This window comes from Eucalyptus grandis, chromosome 7, assembly GCF_016545825.1.
Source record: "Eucalyptus grandis isolate ANBG69807.140 chromosome 7, ASM1654582v1, whole genome shotgun sequence".
Classification (NCBI taxonomy): Eukaryota; Viridiplantae; Streptophyta; class Magnoliopsida; order Myrtales; family Myrtaceae; genus Eucalyptus; species Eucalyptus grandis.
The window spans coordinates 38,159,050-38,170,405 of NC_052618.1; the positions used below are offsets into that span (position 1 = coordinate 38,159,050).

The 11,356-nt window shown below is 40.7% G+C and overlaps 1 protein-coding gene across 1 annotated transcript; it reads right to left on the bottom strand.

Moving 5' to 3' along the window:
• Window positions 1–1,715: 1,715 nt before the first annotated feature.
• On the bottom strand, window positions 1,716–10,611 carry LOC104431792 (cucurbitadienol 11-hydroxylase-like). Its single transcript, XM_039317783.1, has 10 exons — window positions 10,387–10,611; window positions 10,153–10,279; window positions 9,564–9,805; window positions 9,203–9,261; window positions 9,021–9,126; window positions 8,781–8,908; window positions 8,600–8,666; window positions 2,819–2,976; window positions 2,167–2,271; window positions 1,716–1,809 (listed from the first exon to the last, which is right to left on the bottom strand). The coding sequence occupies exons 1-10, from the start codon at window positions 10,609–10,611 to the stop codon at window positions 1,716–1,718; spliced, it is 1,311 nt and encodes a 436-aa protein (XP_039173717.1).
• Between the last annotated feature and the right edge of the window lie 745 nt (window positions 10,612–11,356).

Genomic DNA, 11,356 nt, shown 5'->3' on the forward strand with positions numbered 1-11,356 from the left:
CCAGTCCTCCAAACGTTCAATAAGTTTTTCCCCAATTTTTTCATCAATCCTTGCAGGAGGGCAAATTGCCAAAGTTTGCGTCCTCTAAAAAAAAAAAACTGACATTTCTTGGGTGCATAAAATATAATTCAATCTATTCAATTAGTTTGAATGAGTATTGACATGTCCATTTTATCCATTGGAAAACACTAATTCATGTAATCACCAAGAAATAAGTACTAGGAGTGCGACCACCCGCTAGGGTGGCTCTGCTGGGTAGGCGCTCCTTCTCCCGGTGAGAGGTCGAGTGTTCAAAGCCCCTGCGAAGCAGGGAGGCTGGCGGAGCCACTAGGTGACTTACCTGGTGGCACGTGTGTGGTGGCTAGCACGTGTCGCCCAGGGGGTTTACGACACGCTGTCGGTTGCGCCGGTTCCTCCTGTCCACAAAAAAAAAAAAAAAGTACTAGGAGTGCGAATATGGAGAAATAACGCCAAAAATGGATCGGCACGTCGAAATACCTTAGGAATCGATTAGTCAATGGTAAACGATCAATGTTCAACGGTCAGTAGTGATGTGGAGCTGATGTGTTGAATGACGTGGCAGGTGACAAGCAAATGACGTGGAGGTGACATGGCTTAGAAGCAGCAGCAGATGACATCAAGATGATGCAATAGTGATGTCAGCAATCCACAGCCGGCCTTCTAATCGTGTGCGACGCACGTGGGCTTGTGGATCTAATGCGCAAAATCTGTGAGTGCGCGTGAGGGCGCATGTGACGTCCTTTGGGCGGCGTTTGGCTTGTTGGATTCATTGAGTGACGGAGAACCTGTCTAAAGTCTTTTATGGTAAAATATAACCAGCTTAATGCGTCCAAAATCGACTTATCGTTGACGGTTTTGATGAGTCCGACACGGCGGCTGGTGGCAACTCGTGGCAGCGGCGTCCGTTGTCAAGAATATAAGTCTAGCGATACCGACAAACAAGATGTGGAGGACTCTTTACCAGCAACTGAAGTTGCAGACTTGGTGGAGAAACGAGAGTGACGCGACCTACACGACTAACATCTTAACGATTACGTGGAGTGAACTTAGCCTATTGCGAAAACTTCTAAGGAAATAGCTTTTCAAGAAAGAGGCTCTAATACCAAATTAAGAATACTACGGAAGAAAGAAATAGAGAATTTTGTGTATATTTCGATGTATTTTGATAAGGAGTATATGAGCTTACTTATAGGCTTTATAAGATGGTTATCTATAGTGACAAAATATTACACAATCAATTACAATCAATTACGAAGATATTCAAAGTAATATAGATATTCAGAATTTCGTGAAGATATTCAGAATATTATAGATAATCTTAATATATATAACATCTAAAATACACATGCTGCGGCATTGTCTACTATATGATAGGCATCGGAATTAGCTTGGAATCTCGGCTTCAGACTTGTCATGCTAGAATGAGACGTGCTGGTTCGATTCATCCTTGTATCATCATATCGAATGATCCGAAAATGCTCGTTGGTAGGGAAATCAGCGATTTCCCTGAAGCATACTTACGAAGAAGCAACTTTATCTACTTTTGATTTGACTTTTCTCATGTCATGACCTCTTCGTACACAACAAAAAGGAAAAAAGAAAAGTTTAGATGCGCATAAGATCTGGAACCCGGGGGATCTCGAACCAAGATCGATACTCGATCATGTTTGATGCAATTGCCGCCTAAAGGACTGCTAGTTCCATGACTCCGAAAGTTCTACGTTAACGCCATCTTTAAAACCAAGTATGGGATTGCGGTAGACATTTCCTATCTTGATTTCCGTCCACCTGTAAATAAGTAGACAGAAAAGATCATGGGACAACTGCCATGAATTCTCGGCCCCACATTTTCTTGCCAGAGACAACCAGTATATTCGCAGAAGAATTGAGAATTTGTCTACCCAAACTTTGTGACCAACACATGAAGAAATGCACATAAGAAGGCTCGAGTGTATTATGCTCCAACACATTGTCTCATTCCTCCACCGAAAGGCATAAAGCTCTTCAATACTGTGCCCGAATCAAGATCCTGATAGGCAATGGACATCAAGTTATGCCAAGAAGACAGGAAAAAATTCAGTCAATGAAGACGTATTGAAAAGAGAGATCAAGAAACATCTGCTAGTTAAGTTTCAAGGCACGCACCTTCCAGCACCAAGGGTTAAATTCAAGAGGATTCTCAAACACATTGGGATTCGTGTGGAGCAGTAGTGACGACCATGATCGACCACCCTTTTGGGATCATAAATCCTGCAAATGCATAGTTTGTGACAGTATATTGCTAATTAGAGTTTCAAAAGTGCGAACATTTATCGAGACCACTTACCGTTAACTGGGATATCTCGAACTACTCTTCGGAGTAGCCCTGGAGCAGTATTTGCCAGCCTGAGTGTTTCATTTATTACCTGAAGGTTTTTTTTTCATAGAGTACTCTTTACATGTTGGAACATGATTCTTCTTTGAAGTATAGAAGGCATAGATATAAAAATGCCAATGAAGGGATTCCGCGTCACCTGCATCGTGAAAGTCATCGACTTGTATTCATCCCAGCAAAGTGCAGTACTTTGGCCCTCTCTCCTTTCAAGGATCAGTTTGTGCTCGGCCTACGATGTAATTGTTGCCATTATTGAACAATTTTTTACAATATGGCATAAGAGAATTTTTTAGATATTGTTAGTTCATACGCATTAGGTAAATCCTCTTACCCTTAATTCCTCTAGGATTGCTGGGGTCTCGGACAGTAGCTTGAGGATCATAGCCAGCATTGACGAAATAGACTCAGAGCTTGCAAAGATGCCTGCAAACATCATCTGAACTATGGAAATCCTCTGTTAGGAACTCCTGATCATGCATACTGTCAATTGCCTGATCGAGAAAATCTACATTGCTTGCTTTCCCTGCATTGAGTATCTCCCTCAGGATACCTTTGAGCATATCTATCAATTTCTTGTGTTCCTGGAGTAAAACGATGAATTGTCAAAAGGATTAAGATTCATGTATTTGGCTCAAAAGTTTCCAAGGTTTTCCCTAAGCTAAGTTTCTACTTCATAGCCCATGCTTTCCAACTCCCTAACGCCTATTCTGTCAGTCTTCAATGACAAAAAAAAAAAAAAAAAAACTCAGATATACTATATTTTTGTAACAATTTAGCTGGTAAATTGGCACTAAATGCAATTTTTGACTGCAAGGGAAAGTGAAATGGTTATTGAGATTTTCTTCCGACGAAAAAATCTGAGAAAACATAAGAGGTGTTGCAAGTTTTCAAATACCTTTAGGCACCTATGGTATGTAGTACCTGGGACATTAAGAGGAAAGGCCATGAAACATTTTCTAGTCCACAACTCCAAAGGAAGTTAATAGAACAACTTTGGTAGAAATATGGTATTGTATGTGAAAGGCCGCTTTCAAAGCGTCACCTCATAGAAAATTGGGTAAATTGATTATACTAATCATACTTCTCATCATGGCTACAAGGGTACAATTACACCTTTCGAATACACCATTTTTTTCAAGACTGTTGATACCTAATTTTGGCAACCCTAAATAAATAAAAAATAAAAAACACATTAGAACCAATAAAAAGAAAAAAATGGGGAAACCAATTTAATTGATCGTGCATAGAAGTTGGGAATTCCGAAGAATATTCAATTTTTGGTAAATGTGAAAGCAAATTCTTGATCAAAGAAATTAGGTGAATAAAAAAGTAAGGAGTTTGATAAAAGGAAAAGAATAAAACATTTAAGGAAAAATTAAGCCGATTGTAAGATCATGCTCAATTTACAAATCATGAATTAAGGGAAGAAGGCGTGAGAGACAAAAAATAAAATAAATAAAATAAAAGGAGAGAGAGAAAAGAAGCCTTCGTCCATTCAATCAGTCAACAAGGGGAGTCTTGCTTACTGAATGAGTGCAGAAAAGGTACAGAAAGGTACAGTGAGAGAGACGTGAGGGCAGAGAAAGGAAAAATAAAGAAGCACAAAAAGAAAGAAAAAGAAGGAGTCTTCTTCTTCACCAAACCGGGGCTCGACGTCCACGCCCTGCAGATCGTGCCTCTGCAGCCGTGAGCACCGCGCCTCAGACCGCCCATCGCTCGCCAGCGTCCTCCGCTCCTCCGCAGCTGCCCGCAGGAGCTGCGGCGTGCCCGACGCCGCAGCAAACAGGCGACCGACGCCCCCTCAGCGCAATCGACGCCTGCACCTCCGCCTCGTCAGCAAACCCGCGTCACCGCCGTCGCAGCCCTCCGCCCGGCGCCCATAGCAGCCCGCTCGTTCCCCCGCGAAAAATCTCGACACCTCTGACCCCCGAAGCTCTGTCGCCGTCGCTCTTGCCCCCGTGAAGCTGCTACTGCCCGACGCCACTGCTCACCACCGCCGCTGCGACCCGCGACCCAGCTGCTGCTCGCCGGTCACCGTCGCCCCGCCAGCGCCCGACGCCTACTGCGGCTGCGACGACCCAAACGCTCACCACTGCTGCTGTCGCTCTGCACGACGCCTCCGCCGCTGCTGCTTTCCCTTCGCCGACGCTTCCGCTCGCCGTCTGCGGGACCTCCGCCGCAGCAGTTCGCCTCCGCCGCGCCTCTGCCTGCCTTCCTCCGCTCGGAGCCCGACGCCGCCGCGCCTCTGCAACCCGCGACCGCCCCCCTCGCCGAGCCTCTACCGCGTCTCCGCTCACCACCGCGCCTCACCCGCGACCTGCAACTCGCCCCGCTGCAGCCCACTCGCCACCGTCCTCCTTCCGGCGCACCACCGCCACCCTGCCGGTCCTGCCCGCGACGTGCAGCACCGTCGCCCGCCGCGCCTTCTCCACGAGCCGCTACCTACAACCCTCTGACGAACGCCTCCGAGCGCCGACGCCACCAGCAGCCCGCAGCAACCAGCCCGTCGCCGCTGCTTCTGTTTTCCGTTCCTCCGCTGGTCGCCGTGCCGCACCTCCGTGCCAGCCCGCGCCACCGACGCCGCAAACGCCGCTTCGCCCGCTCGCCGAAGCCGTCGCTGGTCCACCTGTCAACGCGTTTGCCGCGCGTCGTGTTGAGTTCCCCTTAGGTAGTTTATTTTTATTTTTATTTTTCATTTATTTTGCTTTATTATTATTATTATTATTATTATTATTATTATTATTATTATTATTATTATTATTTAAATTTTAGTTATTTAAATTGAAACATTGGGTCGATGTTCATTTTATGAATATTGTAGACATTTCTGCAGGATTTTGTCCAAAATTATTATAATTATTAATTTGATTCGTAAACGTTGAATCATTTTTTAATTATATTAATTTTTTTGGGCATTTTGATAGCATTTTGGTTATTAAATCATTATAATTATTAATTTGACCAGCAAGGCTTTGGATCAAATTAATTATTTTGAACTTTCTCAAATTTTTAATTATATTGTGATGTTTAGGTTAAAATAATCGTTAATTTAATTTGTGAGACCTTTTTCGGTTATTTTAATCCTTCGTTTGATGAATATCTCAATTAGTTTAGATATAATGTTTATATGATAATTGCTTGTCTTGAAAAACACTAAAAAAAAAAAAATTCAAAAATCAAATCTTGCTTCAAAACATGTTGGTTTCATAAATTAGAATTGCATTTTTAGATTGCACATTTCTATAATTTTTTGGAATAGATTAGGCTTGGATTTAATTATTTTTTATAAGGGCTTAGATAATCTTTGTACATTTTTCTTAAGAAAATAGTTTTCTAAGATAGGATAGGGTTTAAGTCAAATTAATCCCTAAAATAAATTAAAAATTATTCATTTTAGATGGTTTAATTAGGTTTCCTTTATTACAAAATTTAATTAAAAAAAACAAAAATATTAGGTGCATGTCAATTAGTTTGCATGTTAGGTTCACTTAATTAGAAATAGCTTGTTAGTAAAATTAGGTCATGTAGTTAAAGTGCATGTTTTAATTCCGAAATAAAAGAAAATCCAAAAAAATTGTTTGTTTTGTGTGTTTATTTATTTTGATGTAATTTGTTTGATTCATGAAGTGTTTAATAATGATTGAGCACTTGTGTGATTACCCTTTGCATGATAGTAATTTAAATTAAAATTAAACCAAGCCGCCTACAAAGACATTTTTGAAAATAAAAGAAATGGCACCGAAAAGATATTAGAAAAATCTAGTGTAACCAAGTCCCGTACCTAAAATCTCTTGTTCGTAGGAGTAAAATAATTCTCCTATTATTTTACTTAAGTGTCTAATCGACTTACATAAACTAATTAGTGGCAACTCCTAGATAAAATCCATTTGCATGTTAAAAATTTGAATTTAAGTCACGAATTGGTATGGGTTTAGGAGAACCCGAGCTAAGTTTAAAACTCAGTAGTCCAATAGCCTAAACCCTAGGTGGTGCACCCGAAATTTAGGTCACGACAAAGACTTTTAGGCATAGTCAACTAAGCTACTATCCTAGGATCCTCCAACTATTTGGCAAATGACCTTTTAAGTTATCCAACATTATCATACTTATCAAAATATTCACCACTACAGTTAGATTTGATTACTTTTAAGATTTTTACCAACTATTTCTTGATTTCAATTCGAAAACACTTGAACATGTCAAAAGACTCGGATTTTTTCTTAATCAAGTATAGATAACTATATCGAGATTAGTTGTTAATGATTGTGATGAAATTAAAATTTTCTACACAAGGTTTCTGTTGACATGGAATCGACTGGATCAATTAATCGATGGCTCGATTTGACTTGATGTATTTATTTGTTGAAGTGATTCAGTGAATATATGAATTATACTGACTTGCAGGAAAGGACTGAGACAAAAGTAAGTCTTCTATCTCATGCGTAACTAGATAGCCTTTAAGCGTATTTCCTTCTTAGTCGGGTCTTAGGGGGTGAACTTGTTGAGATGCCATCGTCTCATCCCGTTGTTGGATAACATTTTCAGGTTCTTAAATGGCAGCTCTTCCCGAGCATTTTGGCCAATCAAAGAAGGTTACCGAGTAAAGGTGTTATATTCCGCTTCATGGGAACCCAAGGGGATGGGTCTATGAACTCGTGAGGTTCGTGGTCTATGTTGATGTGGGTCTACCCTATAAGGTACCTCATCAATACGGATCATGGTATCGTCGTAAGCGAAATGGACAGAATGAAGGTCCCATACCAGAGTTTGAGGTCCTTATATCGGTGCTGGAGGTTGCTTTTGGAAAAGGCACGGTAGATCCTCCTTGTGGTTCAATGGTAGACTCGGATCTTTTAGATCCAGGGACCTCGGAGTATTCAGTCGAAGACTCGACTAATTAGAGGATCTGTAGCCCGCCCCCTTTTTGCAGAGCTTGTATATAGTCGGCTAATATTGTATATGACATAGCTTGAAATGTATATAAAGGTGTGGGTTGGTTTTAAAAAATTGTGGCCCTACTTTTCTATCACATCTCCATGTTGTCTGGGGATTAATTATTCGCTTCCATATGCACATTAAAATGAATGGATCGGTGACGCGTCCTGGAACGTCGCAATTTAATCGACCACCGAGGGATGGGCACATGCTCGGAGAATCGGAGCGTAACAGATCCAGTCAACGTCAGGTATGGTACAATCAACAAACAACTCGGTCAACTCGGGTCCTGGGTTCGAGCCAGGTCGACCCATTTCCCAACTTCGTTGACATAAGCCCTAGCGAGAGCCCGCCAAGCACGTGCAACGCACACACTGCTACAATGCGCGCATGGCCATGCATGGAAGCACGTACAACGTCCCCTAGTGTCTTGCGACCACTCAAAATGCTTTTCTCAACGAGCTCTTTCCATTTATGTGATCAAATTTGATTTTTACCGCACAAAAAATCATGAAAAATGCTCGAATCCGTACATTCAAGTTCTAGATTATGGTTGTTCTGATGCCACATGTAAGTTGTGAAAGCGCACTGAAGATCTCCATAATTAGAATTAAGAATGCATATAAATAAGTAAAAAGATCTGTGCGCTTGATTTAAAATCCATCATTCTTGATGTGAAACAATAATGATTCAAAGCTCAAGTGTTTCTCCTCTATTGTCCTTTGTATCATTGGCTCAATGTGACTACCCTCACCCTTAGTGTTCCATAAATGCTTCTTATATGAGGATATTTGTGTGTTAGGATTAGATGAGAGACATGATCATTATTTATAGAATTTTCGGCTAGACCATCTCATCACAGGTTGAGCTCAACTTGGCCCATAATAACCAGTTCAATATTAGACTAATTAATAATATCTCACTTTATTAGATTAATCCTGTAGAATAGTAAATTACAGTATCAATTAATATAGTTCACATCAGAAAAATTCTGACGATTCATCCTTATATTGTTATAATAAATGACCCCAAAATGCTTATCCCAAAATGCTTATCGGTAAAAATCATCAATCTTCCTGGAAGCATACTTATAGAGAAGCAATTTTATGTGCTTTTTATTTAGACTTTTCTCATGTTTTGACCTCTTCGTACGCTGCAAAAAGGCAAAAGGAAAAGTTTAGATGTGCATGATATCTAAAGGATGGGGATCTTTAATTCAGATCGATACTCGATCATAATATCCTAGTCCCATGACTCTGAAAGCTTTACGCTAACACCATCTTTAAAACCTAGTACGGGATTGCGGTAGACATCTCCTATCTTGATTTCCGTCCACCTGTAAATAAGTAGACATAAAAGAAGATCATGAGACAACTGCCACGAGATCTCGGCCACATTTTCTTGCCAGAGACAACCAATATATTTGGAAAAGGAATGAGAATTTGTCTACCTAAATTTTGTGACCAACACATGAAGAAATGCACATAAGAAGGCTCGAGTGTATTCTGCACCCACACATTGTCTCATTCCTCCACCAAAAGGCGTGAAGTTCTGCGATATTGTGCCTGAATCTAGATACTGATATGCAATGGACATCAAGATATGCCAAGAAGACAGAAAAAATTCAGTCCATGAAGATTTATTGAAGAGAAAGATCAAGAAATATCTGCTAGCTTTTCAAGTGTCGCACCTTCCAGCGCCAAGGGTTAAATTCAAGAGGATTCTCAAACACATTGTGATTGGTATGAAGAGCGGTCGTGACTACCATGATCGACCACCCTTTGGGATCGTAAATCCTGCAAGTGCATAGTTTGTGAGAGTATATTGCTAATTAGAGTTTCAAAAGTGCAAACATCCATCGGGACCACTTACCTTTCAGTGGGATATCTTGTAATGCTCTTCGGAGTACCCTTGGAACGGTATTTGCCAGCCTGAGTGTTTCATTTATTACCTGAAGTGTTTTTTTTTTCAATGAGTACTTTTACATGTTGGAACATGCTTGCATAGAAGGCGTAATTATATATATATATATATATATATATATATTCTTGTGAAGGGATTCTGGTCACCCGCATCGTGAAAGTCATCGACTTGTATTCATCCCAACAAAGTGCAGTACTTTTGCTCTCTCTTTCAAGGATCAGTTTGTGCTCGCCTACGATGTAATCGTTGCCATTATTGAACAATTTTTCACAATATGGCAAGTTCATACTCGTTAAGTAAATCTTCTTACCCTTAATTCTGCTAGGACTGTTGGGGTCTCAGACAGTAGCTTGAAGATCATAGCCAGCATTATCAAAATAGACTCAGAACTTGCGAGGATGCCCGCAAACATCAACTGAACTATGAAATCCTCTGTCAGGAACTCCTGATCGCGCATGCTATCAATTGCTTGATCAAGAAAATCCACATTGCTTGTTTTCCCTGAATCGAGTCTCTCCTTCAGGATACCTCTGAGCATATCTATCAATTTCCCTGTGTTCCCGGAGTGAAACGATGAATTGTCAAAAGATTAAGATTCATGTATTTGGTTCCAAACTTTTTTGTTTCCAAGGTTTGCCTTAAACTAATTTTCTACTTCATAAACCATTCTTTCCTACTCCTTTAAGCCTATTCTGTCAGTCCTCTATGGCTAAAGAAAAAACTCAGATATACTATCTTTTTGAACCATTTAGGTGTTGAAGTTGGCACTACGGGCATTTCCTAACTGCAGGGGAAAATGAAATGGCGATTGAGATTTTCTTCCGTCGATAAAATTGTAAGAAAACATAAGAGGTGTTGCAATTTTCAAATTACCTTTAGGCACCTACGGTATGCAGTACCAGGGAAATTCAAGGGAAATGCCATGAAACCTCTCAAGAACCTGTTGAACCTCTCATTGGTAGCGTCTGCTGAAGCCTCATCAGCATCATAACTAAAAAGTTGCTTCCCCGCGAAATCGAACATCATCTAAAAGATGGTTAGTTCAACAAAATAACTTGTAAGCTCAATGAAAATATTTCAATGCTGTAAATTTTAAAGGAAACATGCCCCAAACGGACAAACTAGAGTTTTACAGCAGAAGCAGCTTGTTTCACTTCGATGCACGGTTGGCTGGACCACATTCTTAGACATCTCTCAACCCATTCCTCTATTTTCTGAAGCAGCTTTTCTCTGAGGATGTCGGAGCCAAAGTGATTTAGAAAGATTCTTCTTATGTACTTGTGAACAAGACCGACTCTGCTCAAGCGGGATTCGCCCTCCATTGCAAGTATCTTGGCAAAGGTGTCAAAGTACCACATTTCAACGAGCCTCCTTCTTGCTGAAGGATGTGATTATTAAATTCTGGGTCTACAGAAAAAATGATTGGCCGACCTGCTAGACTGGTTCGGAATATTGGCCCATACCTGAAAATAGAATACATGATTATCACGTTAATTCTTTCAGGAAGCAAGAGAACCAGTTTCCTTTGCGGCAATCTCTATTAAGCAAACATCGTTGAAAGAGTTTAAGAATGGACTCAAGCGCTTTCTCATCGTTCAAGGTTCTCAAAATCCATTTATTTTTTTTATATTCAACGTTAAAAGAAGTTCGAAAGGTCGTTATGGGTTTGGCCTCGACATAGAAAAATTTCAGTAGTTCAGAAACCAAAGAATGTTACCAGTAGAAAAACTAAACTCGACCTGACAGATTAAAAACATAGAATACTCGATTTGTAACTATATAGTTGAACAGATAATCTTTTAGTGCAACACCATACCATTACAACTTGACGCACACGTGATATTCACAATAAGGTTGAAACCCAAGCCAATCTAATCGGGTTTTCAAGAGTCAGCCCACACAAGACCAAATTAATATGGACCCTGCAATCTACAAAGCATTGGGTGGAAGGATGTTACCTCTGAACTCTCTTTCTAATGAACGGATGAAGGTCAAGAGAGTAGCTGGGAATCAAGATCTTAAGAGTCTCCCCAAGGAGAGGCAAACCCATTGAACCTGGAGGCAAAACCCCATTCCATCTGGGTTTTCTCCACTCGTAGACCC